Genomic DNA, 15802 nt, shown 5'->3' on the forward strand with positions numbered 1-15802 from the left:
TCTTGCCAAATAAAGAATCAGAGCCTTTGGATTTCTTCCAACTCTGCATTTCAGTCTTGTACAGATTGACCTTCTGAGCCTGTTTCATCAGCGAGGGCAGGCAGTGACACCACCGCTGCACATTGGCTCTCTACTTTGTTCATTAATAACGTCAAACATTGTGGAGCCTGTGAGGGCCATTCACTATCCTACTACACCTATCTGACCTGCTCCATTTGTATTCCCAACATTGATATATTTAGCAGGCTCCAGTCTAGACAGGGGTCTTACATGAGCTGTGTAGATCAATCCCTCAGAAGGAAAAGGGCAATTCAATATGAAATGAGATTTTGTATTGCCCCACTTTTTGTCTGACTCCACTTTGATAAATAAACAGGTACTAACCTAATAGAATTTTAGAAACAACAAGGGGAGGCTTGTGATAAGTCCTAAAGCCTTGTCTAAAAAAATCTACTGCAATGTAGAATGTACAAGAGATTTTAGAGTCAGTAAATACACCTAAAGTGCAGGGAAATGTTCCCTAATTCCAACATTTTTTTACCTTAACTTCTACCAAAGAAAACAAAGAATGCAAAAGCTGCTAATGTCCATGATGAGCTGAATCTATAACAAACAAAGGCAGTACAATACAATGACTGTGAGGCTGATTGAAATGCAACTCATTATGTCAATTCAGCTCTCTTGCCTTTTCCTTTCAAATGAGTGAACCTATTGATTTGTGCCACTAAGGCATTACAGGCCTCAAACTGCATTACTGCGAGTCGCTGTCCTTTCAGCACCACTTGGTGTTGGAAAGGGAGAAGGTGAACAGCGCGAGGCAGAGAAAAGAAAGAGCCTTTCCCAAATATTCCTCCCTTTCACCCGGGTGTGAAATACAATCAACACCTCTGGGGTCTGCTCATGCCAGCCAGCAACGCCGGAGCACCAGTCTTCACACACTCTCAAATTAAAGAAATTAAAAGTCACTGGTCTGCACCAACAATTCAGCATTATCCCATTCACAATCACAAACACACAGGATGGAAACAAAGGATTGTGGAGGGAAGGAGGGGCACTGAAATGACAGTGTAAATATGTCTGTGTGTGTGTGTGTGTGTGTGTGTGTGTGTGTGTGTGAGGGGACCTACCCGCTAAATGACCCCGGTTGGTGGCATCGTGGTCACTGTCACCCTGTTCGCTGTCACCGTGACCACTGTCTTTGGAGCTGACAATGTCTGCCTCTTGGAATGCCGAACTGTGAGAAGCGAGGAGGTGAAAGGAGTGAGAGTGGTGTCAGAGAAAAGAGAAAGTTATGAAAATAATGAAGGGGGTCAGAGAGAGAGGTCCAGATACAATATTGAGAAGGGGAAGACGAAGGGAGATGAGGAGGATTACATGAGTGACAGAGAGAGAGAGGGGCAGAGTTAGAAATCAACACCATATTAATACAGTCACGGTGGCCGTCAAGAGTCTAAATTGGATGTTACACATGGCATGTAATGAAATCCAGCATTAGAGCTGTAATAGGCACTGCTCTGTCAGTTGTGGGACAGATGCCAAACTGAAGATGAACATTATGGATGCATTGGGAACCATGTAGCCTCATAAAGCCATAATTAACAGTGTGGAATATATGGGACTCACAGTGATGGATGTAATGTTAAATTTTATATACATATATATAAAAAGCCTTGGTTCCATGAGGCCATTTGGATGTTACAGGTCCTCTGATAGTGGATGCTATGTGGCTGACTAGGTTTTGCACATTAGTAATAATATAGTGTGTGTGTGTGTGTGTGTGTGTGTGCTTTTCTCTACCTGTTGACCCGTCTGGGTCTGTCCACCAGGTAGCTGAGTTCTGCTCGTTGGTGTTTTGTCTAGAAAAGCCACAGAAACACACGTGATCACTATTAATGCTAAAAAAAAAACACATGAAAGAGGTTTATATTGGAAAAGAGTGACAACAACTGACCCCTTATTCATACACTGGCTGTCACTATGACTGTAATAGAAGAAGGTAAGGGACGTAAGAGGCAGGGTAGGCCACCGACAGTGCGTGCATCCACTTGGTGAATGAGTGGGTGAGAGGAGAGTGGGTTAGGGAGGCGATTGAATGCGTAAAGGATTGAGCCGCCCAGCGCTGAAACTGAAAAACCTTTGTTCATGGTGCTGCTGTGCTGGGTCGTGCATGGAATACTTAACACACAGCAAAGGCAAGACTGTGACTGGCTATCTAGCTCATCTCCAGTCACACCGCAATCAACAAAACACTCATCTCTCCCCATCTTCTGCTCACATTATTTGCCACCCAACTTTATAATCTAATGATTTACCATCCAAAATTGTATTTGCATAAGGAAGTCCAGTTAATGAAGACTACTAATGTCACAAACTATCTTGCACGCACAAAAATGCTCTCTTGGTGGGATTTTTTCCCCCTAGGTTTCTGATAAATGCATGTATTTTGACCGCTGCCCCCCCCCCAGCATTATGCCTAACAATGATTAAAGGCCACTGAGCAGAACAGCCAAGTCAATAGGAGATACCACTTCAAACCTCTCGGGGACTTTTGTTTCGCGTGATCTAAGTGGATAACATACCTTGACATGAAGCAGACACAGCTGCTGGTTTCTGGGGGATCTTTAAAATGGAGTCAACCCTTTGAATCGTGCGCCTTGTGCGACAACAGCTGTTTTGGGCTCCTCTTACCTCATTAGAGAGAATACTTCCATTGGATATGATGTCCGGTTGTTGGTCACTGTAGCCCGTGACTATGGCGCCGCAGTGGTTGGTGTGATCCGTGTCAGTGCTGCGGGAGGGGCTGCACGGTTTGAGGAACATCAGATCCGTTTTGGCGGACTCTGGAGTCAGACACACCTGGTAGCAGTAGGAGTTCTGGTTCTGGTGGTGATGGGAGCCGAAGCCCCCTCCCACGCTGCCTATACCAGACTCCTCCACGGGCACCTGCCCCATGGGCCCGACCCCTGACATCACGTTGGTGCTCTGAACTAACATGATGTCGGATTTACTCAGCTTCTTTTGTTTTCGGCCGCGAGCCTGTCTGCTACAGCACGAGCCACAGCACAGGCAGCAGTCACCGGCCAGCAGGCACGTGTACAGGTTGAGTTTCTTGTCCTTTTGACAACGCACGGCCAGCACGATCATAGCCAGGAGAAAGATGAATGACACGGAGCCCAAGGCGATGATGAGAATGAGGGTGAGGTCAAGGGAGGTATCCTTTGCCCTGGAGGCCGAACCAAGATCCCCGCTGCGGCCTTCGACCACGTTGTCCACTAATATTACGCTCACACTCGCCGAGGAGGAGAGAGGCGGCTGCCCGTGGTCCCTCACTTCAATCAGCAGGTCGTAGATGCCCTGCGGGTCCCGCTTGGGAGAGATCCTGCGGGCTGTCCTCAGCTCCCCGGTCCTCCAGTCCATGCGGAACATCCCAATCTCGTTGCCCCGCAGGATGCTGTAGGACAGCCGTGCGTTCTCTCCATCATCTGCATCCATAGCCACGATGCGCGTCACCAGGTAGCCAGGCTCCGCAGAGCGCGGCAGGTGTTCTTTGGCTGTACCGTTTTTACCGATGGGGGTTATTACAGTGGGAGCGTTGTCATTTTGGTCAACTATAATCACATTTACAGTGGCATTAGAGAAGAGCTCAGCAGCACCCGAGTCTTTAGCCTGGACCATGAAGCTAAACTCCTTTAGCTGCTCGTAATCAAAAGAGCGCAGCGCGTAAAGGTAGCCGGTGTCCTGGTTTATGGATACGTAGGTATCCACAGACATGCCCTGTATGTCGCACTCCAATATGGAGTAAGTAATCAAAGCGTTTTGTCCTATATCAGGGTCCAGAGCGCTCACGGCATGAATGAAAGCACCGGGCACATTATTCTCAGTCACATACACATCATAAACAGCCTGAGTAAATCGGGGCGCGTTGTCATTCTCATCAGACACGTGCACTTTAATAGACTTGCTGGTGGCGAGCGACGGCTGACCCTTATCTTTGGCCACCACAGTGATGGTGTAGGAGTCTGTGTTCTCTCTGTCCAGTGATCCCTCTGTCACGATGGTGTAGTAATTTTTAAAAGAGGATTTCAGCTTAAAAGGAACGTCTCCTAATATCTCGCAGCTCATATGTCCATTCTCACCCGAGTCCCGATCTGACACGCTAAACAGTGCAATCACGGTGCCTGGGGCGTCCTGCTCGCTCACTGATTCAGTCACAGTACTGAAACCAATTTCTGGAGTGTTGTCGTTCACGTCCACGAGTTTGACCAGCAATTTGCAGTGCGCGGGGACCGCATTAGCCCCCAGATCTTTAGCCTGGACATAAATCTGATGCGTGCTGCTCTCCTCATAGTCCACCTCACCTGCGACCTCTATCCTACCTGTTCTGGCATCAATATTGAATAAGTCCTTTATCCGCGGGGCGTTGTGACTGCTGAAAGAATAAACTATTTCTCCGTTTTGCCCCTCGTCAACATCCGTGGCGTTGAGCTGAATGACCAGAGTGCCCACAGGAGAGTTTTCTCGCAAGTTAACAGAGTACACAGACTGGTCAAAGGTGGGCGCGTTATCATTGGAGTCTAGAACTTTAACCACCAAGAGAGCCGTCCCCGTCCGCTGCGGCATGCCCCCATCCACAGCCGTCAGCACATAGCGGTGCACCGCCTGCTGCTCCCTGTCCAGCGGCTTCTCCAGCACCAGCTCTGCGAACTTGTTCCCGTCGCTCTGTGTCTGCACGTCAAGGTAAAAATAATTATTATTCGTGATGGCATATGTGCTAAGCGCGTTTGTGCCCACGTCAGGGTCGAAGGCATTCTCCACCGGGAAACGGGTCCCCGGGATGGCGCTTTCCGATATCTCCACGGAAATGTCTGTCTCAGGAAAGCTGGGTGGATTGTCGTTGATATCCATCACCTCAATCTCCACGCGAAAGAGCTCCAGTGGGTTCTCCAGAAACACCTCCAGGTGCAATAGGCACGGGATGGTTTGCTTACAGATTTCTTCGCGGTCAATTTTCTCCTTCACGACGAGCGCACCGTTCTCTAAGTTCACCTCCAGATAAGGTGTCCGTGAACTAGGCACCGTCTGAAAGCGACGAGCAGAAAGTTTGGTAATGTCAAGTCCCAAATCCTCTGCAATATTCCCAACCACCGAGCCAGGTTCCTGCTCCTCTGGCACGGAGTAGTGTAGCTGAGACATAGCGCCATCCAGGATGGAGAGCAGGAATATTAACCAAATCATCTCCCCTCCCTTTCACAAAGTGCACTTCAAGACGAAAACAAAAACGTGTTATTCACTTTTCTTACAACAAATGAGCATTTCCCATTTCCTTTGTCCGTAAAACGGCAGTAAAAATAAACAGCAACAAGGCTGTCCCGATTGTGAAATTCCTCTCCTGTGCCTCGGGTCAATGGAACATTGTGTCGTTTCAGCTGTGAGAAACACAGCCATCTGATCCGAGCTTCTCTGTTTTAATCAATTCTGCACCGGTCTGTGAGTTTTGGCGTCAGTGCAAACATTACAGGCTGGAGCCAAGACGCATAGCCAACACTCCCTGTGCTCAGAACAGACAGCCCCTTCTTCACACAAAGTCACACAGGAACAACAACACAGGAAATTCCACGAGCAGTACAAGAAGAATAAGCAAAAAGTCCTATTGGCCCGCTGCCGGCATCGATAACAAATGCAACGTCGACCGAAAGACTGGCAAGTAAAAGGACTTTCTCTCTGTCTCGCTCTGAGAGGATGTAATCACTGAGCCTAAGCGCTCAAAGCGGATGATGCTTTCAGCTCGGCTTCTGTAAGGCGAGTGTGAGCAGCGGGGTTGGTTTTGCGCACAGCTTTTTCCCCACCAGCCAATAGTATTCTCAAACACCGGGTGTAGTGGCACCTGATTGGGGCTCCGCGACGCCAGCCAGAGTACACATCGGGTCCTCATAACAAAACCGGTTAAGCGTCGCTGCGCTCTTTTCCTCCACCATCTCTCTCCTCCAGGCCTCAGCCTTAGTTATAGCAGGGAAATTAAATGTTTTACACATCCAGTGAATTAAGAAAGTCGAATAATAGTGGGTGACAGTCGGCATCGGGTTCTGTGCAGATAAGGCTGCAGCTGCCCTGGTAGTGCTGGTATTTCTAAAATATTATCTTGAAAAAAAAAAAAAAAAAGCCTTTACATATTATGACCAAGACACCCCCCCCCCCAAATATATGAGTCAGGATGTAGCAAGGATGGCCACAGCCAAAGATCACTAAAGAGTCTGCGCAAGTAAAGATAGCTATAGTGACGCAATACCTCACCGTGTCTTGGCCATCCTCTCTCCCTCTGTCTCTTTTGTGTGTGTGTGTGTGTGGGGGGGTTCAAATAAGGTAATATCTCCAGTGTTGTTTGGGCGTAAGCATCAGTATGACACAAGGTTTACAGCAGGATCACACATGACTTACTTTCATTCAGTGTAATGAAACGTCATACTTTAGTCCTACCGTGTTTCTAATAGCCGAGAGTCTAATACTTCCCCTATCTTCCCATTATCATTAACCCCCTCACATACTGGCCTTGACTGTAGTGCAGTTGCATCATGTACTAATTTAATTCATAAAGCATAAATTAAATACGCAAATGGAATTGTCGTAAGGGAGACACAAATAGTGGGGGTCTAACTATTTGCACACCATTTGGAGGATGAAGACAAAAAGATGAAAAGGAGCGTAATTGAAAATAATTAGCATACGTCTCTAATTCTAAATGTAATAGACGGAGCGCAACAATATCGTCCGTAATGCAAAGCGATGTGCCCATTGTGCAGTAGATTAAACAGCAAGCAATACGCGATTCTGCATCTCGCCATACAAGTCAAAAGAAACAAAGAGGAGACGTTAGATGAATTTCCACCCATGTCTGAGCCGGAGCTGTGTGACTGAATCGAGCTGACACTGACGTCGGATCTCAGAGCAGAGCGCTCAGTAGCCCCCCCCCCCCCTCTCTCTCTCTCCGACAGGGTGTTACAGAGACCAACGTCGCCCTCTCGCGTCTGCCCGCTTTCTTTTCTTCTGTCTGTCTTCGTTTCTCATTTCTGGAGATGACAAGGGGTTACTGAAACTCGCATACTGGTTTCCACTGAATTTGCTCATTTTTGTCCATTTACACACCACATTGGTTTTAAATATCTCCTCCACCACTGTACATAGACCAGTCAACATGCCACTTCAAAAGACAAAAAAGAGTATTCAATAGGAAATAAAATTTTTACACACACACACACACACACACACTATATACATATATATATATAGCCTATATATGAGAGAAAGAGGAGTATGAAATAACAAACAAGAGTATTAAAACAATACAATAAAACATTTAATTTAAAATGTACAAAAATGTACAAATGTACAAAAATTTTATTTTATAGATGAGTTTATTTTGTAATTTCGTTACACACATACCTACACACACAAAATTACTAAATTTTTTATTTATTTCTATTTATTTAGATGTGTTTTTTTTTTTCTGCAATGGGGGAATAAGTATCCAGTATTCTTGTAAAAATAGCAGCCACATGGAAATTGTACATACACATGGACAAACAGAACATATACACATGGACAAACGGCCTGAGGGAGTGTCATTTAATTAGATATTATTATGGATTATTATTTCTGACACGTTATGTGTAAGTTTCATTTTACAGTCGGTCAGAATGGACTGTGCTGTAACTGCATATATAAGAGGATCATTTGTACATAAAACCATGTAATTACTCAGGAAAGGAAAGTTTAGTTGAGTGTGTGTGTGTGTGTGTGTGTGTGTGTGTGTGTGTGTGTGTGTGTGTGTGTGTGTGTGTGTGCATGCGCATGCATGGGGATCGTCCCTGCAAAGTAAACATTGCAGCAATGAAGTCAGTGTTTACTGACAGTTACTTATATCTTGTCTTTTCATTTTATTAAGATCAGATTCTGCAGGTAAAATTACAATAATAAGGTGACTTGACTTGGACTTGATTTGACCTATTACAGGACTTGACTTGACTTGACTTGCCCAAGAAAAAAGGACTTGGGACTTACTTGAGACTTGAAGGTTAAGACTTGAGACTTACTTGAGACTTGCACATATGTGACTTGGTCCCATCTCTGTTATTACATAATACAGACATCCTAAACTCATCCTCTCAAGCAAGAGTCATTGCTCAATAGTTTTGATTTGTTAGTAGCCTAGCATGTCATCACAGTGACAGCTTTTTTTTACTACTTTATTTCTAACATGTACAAACACATACAATATATATGCAGACAACAGTTACAAAACTTATTTTTGAGAAAGAAATGGAGCAAACAAGCACTTTAAAAAAAAAATTATTATTATTATAATTATTATTTCTGCTTCAACATGATGCTGTTGAGAAGGAAAGGACAGGCCCTGTCAGACAGCTCCGTCAGACTCAGGGTTTCTTCAAGTAAACCTGCCAGTGAGCAGGTTAGGTTCTCAGAGTCAGTTACCATGGTGACTAACACAGAGTTTAAGATACCTCTCATTCAGGAAAAAAACCCCAGAGTTTCCCTCATCTCAGGGTTCACTTACGTTTTCACATAACCTGCTTTCTGGAATACCCCTCTGGAAGCTCGGAGAAATTTTATCAATCAATCAATCAATCAATCAATCAATCAATTTTATTTATAAAGCCCAATATCACAAATCACAATTTGCCTCACAGGGCTTTACAGCATACGACATCCCTCTGTCCTTAAGACCCTCACAGCGGATAAGGAAAAACTCCCCCAAAAAAACCCTTTAACGGGGAAAAAAAACGGTAGAAACCTCAGGAAGAGCAACTGAGGAGGGATCCCTCTTCCAGGACGGACAGACGTGCAATAGATGTCGTACAGAACAGATCAGCATAATAAATTAACAGTAATCCATATGACACAATGAGACAGAGAGAGAGAGAGAGAGAGAGAGAGAGAGAGAGATGCAGGTAATGACAGTAGCTTACAACAACATTAATGAAAGTAATAATATTATAGTTATAGTTCTGGTTACTGCGGTACAATATGTTGAAAGTATGTATTAATACCTGGCAGTATACATGTGTGACAATAATCATATGTGTATAATAACAGAAGAAGTATGACTAATGACTAATGATGGCAGCAGCAGCAGGAGGCATCTGGCGGGACCACGGCAGCAGCACAACCACACACATCACGCTGTCCAGGCACCGCTGCGGTATGAGTTAATCTGAGAGACAGTGGAGCACAAAGGCTCTGGAGAAGAAGCCGAGTTAGTGACATGCAGAATGGCCGGGTTAGCTAGATGCAGTAATAGGATACGAGAGAGAGAGAGAGAGAGAAGGAGAGACGGGGCCCGGTGTATTATAGAGGGGTCCTCCGGCAGACTAGGCCTAAGTCAGCCTAACTAAGGGCTGGTACAGGGCAAGCCTGAGCCAGCCCTAACTATAAGCTTTATCAAAGAGGAAAGTCTTAAGTCTAGTCTTAAATGTGGACACGGTGTCTGCCTCCCGGACCGTAACAGGAAGATGATTCCACAGGAGAGGAGCCTGATAGCTGAAGGCTCTGGCTCCTGATCTACTTTTGGAGACTTTAGGGACCACGAGTAACCCTGCGTTCTCAGAGCGCAGTGTTCTGGTGGGATAATATTGCACTATGAGCTCTCTAAGATATGACGGAGCTTGACCATTTAGAGCTTTATAAGTTAGGATTTTAAATTCAATTCTGGATTTTACAGGGAGCCAGTGCAGAGAAGCTAAAACAGGAGAAATATGATCACATTTCTTAGTTCCTGTTAGTACACGTGCTGCTGCATTCTGAATTAGCTGGAGAGTTTTTAAGGACTTACTAGAGCTACCTGATAAGAGAGAGTTACAGTAATCCAGCCTTGAGGTAACAAAAGCGTGGACCAATTTTTCTGCATCTTTTCGGGTCAGGATAGGCCTAATTTTCGCAATATTACGCAGATGAAAAAATGCAGTCCGTGAGGTTTGCTTTAAATGAGAATTAAAAGACAAATCTTGATCAAATATTACTCCGAGGTTTCTTACGGTAGTGCTAGAGGCCAGAGCAATGCCATCTAGAGAAACTATGTCATCAGATAAAGAGTCTCTGAGTTGTTTGGGGCCAAGAACAATAACTTCAGTTTTGTCTGAATTTAACATCAGGAAATTGGTGCTCATCCAAGTTTTTATGTCTTTAAGGCAATTATGGAGTTTAGTTAATTGATTGCTTTCTTCTGGCTTCATTGATAAATACAACTGAGTATCATCCGCATAACAATGGAAATTTATAGAGTGATTTCTAATGATGTTACCTAAAGGAAGCATATATAGAGTAAACAGGATTGGTCCGAGCACAGAACTCATGGAACTCCAAAAAAAACTTTATTACGTAATGATGGTTCATTGCGAACGTCAACAAATTGAAAACGATCAAATAAATAAGATTTAAACCAGCTTAGTGCTGAACCTTTTAAGCCAATTAAGTGATCCAGTCTCTGCAGTAGAATTTGATGGTCAATTGTGTCAAACGCCGCACTAAGATCTAATAAAACAAGTACAGAGACAAGTCCTTTGTCTGAAGCAATCAGAAGGTCATTTGTAATTTTAACTAGAGCTGTCTCAGTGCTATGATGCACTCTAAATCCTGACTGAAATTCCTCAAATAAATTATTATCCTGGAGAAAATCACACAGCTGGTCTGCAACTACTTTCTCAAGGATCTTTGACATAAAGGGAAGATTAGATATTGGTCTATAGTTGGCTAACACCTCTGGATCCAGGGTGGGCTTTTTTAGTAGAGGTTTAATTACAGCTACCTTAAAAGACTGTGGTACATAGCCTGTTAATAAGGATATATTGATCATATCTAATATATGAGTGTTAACTAAAGGAAAGACCTCCTTAAGTAGCCTAGTTGGGATGGGGTCTAAGAGACACGTTGATGATTTGGATGAAGAAATCACTGCAGTCAATTCTTGAAGAGAAATTGGGGAGAAGCAATCTAAATATATATTAGATTTTACAGCTGTGTTTGAGGTTAGATAGGTACTATCTGAGGGCAGGAGGTCATGAATTTTGCCTCTAATAGTTAGAATTTTGTCATTAAAAAGCTCATAAAATCATTACTGCTAAGGGCTAAAGGAATACAAGGCTCAATAGAGCTTTGACTCTCAGTCAGCCTGGCTACAGTGCTGAAAAGAAACCTGGGGTTGTTCTTATTGTCTTCTATTAGAGCTGAGTAATAGTTTGCTCTGGCATTGCGGAGGCCCCTCTTATAAGTTTTGAGACTGTCTGTCCAGATTAAACGAGATTCTTCCAGTTTGGTTAATCGCCAATTCCTTTCAAATTTTCGTGATATTTGTTTTAACTTACGGGTTTGCCAGTTATACCAAGGAGCGAACTTTCTTTGCTTTTTTAACTTCTTTTTAAGAGGAGCTACAGAGTCAAGCGTTGTTCGTAGCGAGCCTACGGTGCTATCAACAAAATGATCAATTCGGGAGAGGTTAAAGTCGGCACGGGAAACCTCTGTTACTGAAGGTATTGGTATTGAATTTAACGACGGAGTAATCTTTTCCTTAAATTTTGCGACAGCACTATCTGATAAACATCTAGTATAGTAACTGTTGCTGAATGGCGTGTAATGGAGTAAAAAGAAATCAAAAGTAATCAGATAATGATCTGATAGTGAGGGATTCTTTGGAAAGACTTATAGGTTATCAATTTCAATTCCATACGTCAGAACTAGATCGAGGGTATGGTTAAAACAATGAGTGGGTTCATGTACACCCTGACTGAAGCCAATGGAGTCTAATAATGAGATAAACGCGTAGCCAGGAGTCATTATCAACGCCGACATGAATGTTAAAATCGCCTACAATAATAACTTTATCTGATTTAAGAACTAAACTGGATAAAAACTCTGAGAATTCAGATAAAAATTCAGAATACGGGCCAGGAGCACGGTACACTATGACAAATAAAAGTGGCTGAGGTTTTCCAGGTCGGATGTAAAAGACTAAGAACGAGGCTTTCAAATGAATTATAATCTAGTTTAGGTTTAGGACTGATTAACAGGCTAGAGTTAAAAATGGCTGCAACTCCCCCTCCTCGGCTGCTGCCTCGAGGAATGTGGGTATTATTATGACTGGGAGGAGTGGACTCATTTAGACTGACATATTCATCTTGACACAGCCAGGTTTCAGTGAGACTGAGTAAATCAATATGATTATCTGATATTAATTCGTTTACTAACACTGCTTTAGACGAAAGAGACCTGATATTCAACAGTCCGCATTTAATTCTCCTGTTTTGTCTTTCTGTCACAGAAGAGGTTTTAATTTTTATGAGGTTGTTATGCACAACTCCTGTGTTTAATTTTAGATTTAGATAATTTAGGCGGTCGGGGGACAGACACCGTTTGTATAAAACTATTAAAACTATGGCTGGGTAACTGAACTAGAAGCTCAGAGAGGCGTTTAGGACTGCAACTCTCTGTCCTGGTCTCAACTCTGGGTTGTCAGGGATTTAAATTACTAATAAAGTTTGCCAGGTTCCTAGAAATGAGAGCAGCTCCATCCAAAGTGGGATGAATGCCGTCTCCTAATAAGACCAGGTTTTCCCAGAAAGTTTGCCAATTATTAACAAAACCCACATTGTTTGCTGGACACCACCTGGACAGCCAGCGGTTAAATGATGACATGCAGCTAAACATGTCATCACTGGTCAGATTTGGGAGGGGTCCAGAGAAAACTACGGAGTCCGACATCGTTTTGCGTATTCACACACCAAGTAATATTAATTTTAGTGACCTCCGATTGGCGTAACGGGTGTCATTGTCGCCGACGTGAATAACAATCTTACTGAATCTACGTTTAGCTTTAGCCAGCAGCTTTAAATTTGATTCAATGTCGCCCGCTCTGGCCCCAGGGATACATTTGACTATGGCCGCTGGTGTTGCTAACTTCACGTTTCTCAGAATAGAGCTGCCAATAACCAGAGTTTTATCCTCAGCGGTTGTGTCGCTGAGTGGGGAAAAGCGGTTGGAAACGTGAACAGGCTGGTGGTGAGCCGTGGGCTTCGGCTTGGAGCTGTGCTTCTGGCGGACCGTGACCCAACCTCCCGGCTGAACGGGAGTTACCGGAGGACAGTTAGCAGAGGCTAAGGCTATGCTATGTGGCTCCGCACCGGCTACAGGGGACTGGCTAACTACCGCAGCTGCTGAATGGTTTTCCATGGTGCGGAGCCGCGCTTCTAATTCACTAAGCCTCGCCTCCAACGCAGCAAATAAGCTACACTTGTTACAATTACCACTGTCGCTAAAGGAGGCAGAGGCATAACTGAACATTTGACACACCGGGCAAGAAAGAGCAGGAGAAGGAGAAGCCATGGCTAAGCTAATGTAGCTAACAAGGCTAAGAGCGTGCAAACAACAGCTAAGAGATTAGCGAGAAAGTCGTAGAAAGGAGGAGAGCTATAGGTGCTTAAACAGAACCAGTGTGGGTTATGACTTGAAGTAGACGTAAAAGCAGCGTTAAAGCAACTGAGGTGAGAAAGCAGGCAAGTGGAATTCACCAGAGCAGTACAGAGACGCTGTCACAGAAACACCGGAAATGACACAACTCGCTTACCGCAATATGTCAGCACGTCAGCATGTGTATTTATCAGTATGGTATACCAATACTGCTACCAGTAAATAGTCCAACATGTATTTAGTAATTACTGGTGGTCAGTTTCCGTGTGATCTAGCTGCTATAGAAATCACAGAAGCTTTTAAATAGACTACATGTAACTCAAAACAATTACATACCTGTAATATGCACTTTGTCAACACCAAGCTGTGTTTTTGGCAGGTTTTTGGAAACACTGCTAGTATATATAGACCACTAGGGAGTGCTATGACCAGTGGTGTTGAAGTTCCCACTGACAGCAAGATAATTCATATGACTGATTTGTGAAACATATGACCTATTAAATCCCATCACTTTATTGCTGACCCAATTACCAACAAGATGATGCTGCCAAAGACAAAAGGTCCATAGTGCAAATATAGAATTCTTTATGAATTAACTGTCAAGTAATGAATACATACGTTCATCCCTCAATTACAACATACCATTTCAATTTCACTGTCCACAGAAGATGATGACACTGCAGATGAAGGGGTCCCCCTAAACGAGGACATCAATGCCCGGACACACTCCACACACTCCCTCATTAATTTAATCATTTCTGGCAGGTCTAGATGAATGTAATAATAAGTGGGAAAACATTTGGTTTGTTAGTTAGTAAAAGTAATGGTACTTAAGCTCAGTATAGGACAATAAATAATGTGGAAACACCCTGAATCATTGTTTAATAAATATACTGTGTCACCGTGAAGGGATGACATGATTTCATTCATTCCAGGTGCCATGCCATGACCAGTATTATCATCCGTCAACTTCTTCAAGAGAGAATGAGAGATTAGAATCACATTAAACTTCATTGAGGTACAATAGACATTTACAGAACCTGATGTGAGGAATCGTGGGAGGGAATAGCGGCAGATATAATGTTGTGTTCATTTTGTATGTTAGAGATTGTGATTATGTTATGCTTCTTTTTCTGGATCCCAATAAACACAACAGACAAACACTACAGTTTGTCCAGCTGTCATGCTGACTGACTGATCTGTGAATGACAATCTGACAGCTGTGATCCAATCCTGTGCACACTTTGTAGGTCAGTTAAGATTTATGATTGTAATTATAATAAATGCTGTTCTAAAGGTGCTATATAAATAAAGTTTTTTATTATTATCAGCCCTTATTTGTTATTAGTGACAAGATTTTTAGACACACATGTGTGCATGCGCATGCTTTTGACTTCTATACTTCATTTCTCAAAGGAAATACAGTATGTTTAAAGGACACTCTTCTAATCCACACTACCGTGTGGGACAAAACATTAATGAAAGGTGTTTGAAAATGATTATATTGTTGAATATATTAAATAAAAGTAAATGAAATACATTATGCTTAGTTGGCATGCACATGACAGCCAAAAGGAGTTTATATGTGAAAAGAAGATATATAACAATTGTGAGATTAAGTTTTCCATGCAGTTGGGTGTAAGATCTCTGACCTTTGTCTGACCTATTCATTCAATATAATATAATTTTACCATAATAATATAATATTCAATATAAATGTACTTGCCATTCTCTGGGCTGAGGAGAAACTCAACTTTTCATCTGAGGCATGGTCTTGAAACTTTAAAAAGTGAAAAGAGAAAATAGCTGTGAAAAGCAATACAACAGAGAAAGAATTTTTGTCTGAGGGTACACAACAGCTGGGAAAGAAGTATGACTTACAATGTCATGCCGTTGTGGACTCCCTATGTATGTGGCGTCACCAGAACTTGGACTGGATGCCAGGGGTAAAAGCACACGTCTTGCTGCCTTGTTAATCTTTGCTCGCTTTCCCTGAAGAAAAACGTTTATATGGTAAAAGTAAGAAAATGATTAGTTATATCCTGAAATTTGAGTTGTACTAGAAACTACAATATTTAATTAGAAAAAAAAGATATAACACAGCAGTTGATGTTGGCATTAACTAAAACTGTAGTCGAGTTTTTAAAAACTAAAATGGACAAACTACCTTAATAATTAACATAAAGAAACGTGCAAAATAGGTGATTCACAGGACTTAAAGATTCTGTCCAATATTCCTCAAATAAAGAGCTTTTAGTGAAGTGTCTGAGGGACACCTCAGTTTTTGCTGTAGTAAACTTTGTAGCTCCCTGCTCAAGAAAGAAGTATGCCT

At 42.9% G+C, this 15802-nt stretch overlaps 1 protein-coding gene across 3 annotated transcripts in view; it reads right to left on the reverse strand.

Moving 5' to 3' along the window:
* LOC125886538 (protocadherin-10-like) overlaps positions 1 to 5789 on the reverse strand; it is a 60748-nt gene extending 54959 nt beyond the window's left edge. For all 3 annotated transcript variants that reach the window (XM_049572813.1, XM_049572812.1, XM_049572811.1), the window contains exons 1-3: positions 2689 to 5789; positions 1798 to 1856; positions 1128 to 1234 (exon numbers count right to left, since the gene is read on the reverse strand). In XM_049572813.1, the coding sequence (XP_049428770.1) occupies positions 1128 to 1234; positions 1798 to 1856; positions 2689 to 5235 (2713 nt within the window). In that variant the 5' untranslated portion in view covers positions 5236 to 5789. The remainder of the gene's footprint in view (positions 1 to 1127; positions 1235 to 1797; positions 1857 to 2688) is intronic.
* Between the last annotated feature and the right edge of the window lie 10013 nt (positions 5790 to 15802).

Source organism: Epinephelus fuscoguttatus, linkage group LG3 (genome assembly GCF_011397635.1).
Source record: "Epinephelus fuscoguttatus linkage group LG3, E.fuscoguttatus.final_Chr_v1".
NCBI lineage: Eukaryota > Metazoa > Chordata > Actinopteri > Perciformes > Serranidae > Epinephelus > Epinephelus fuscoguttatus.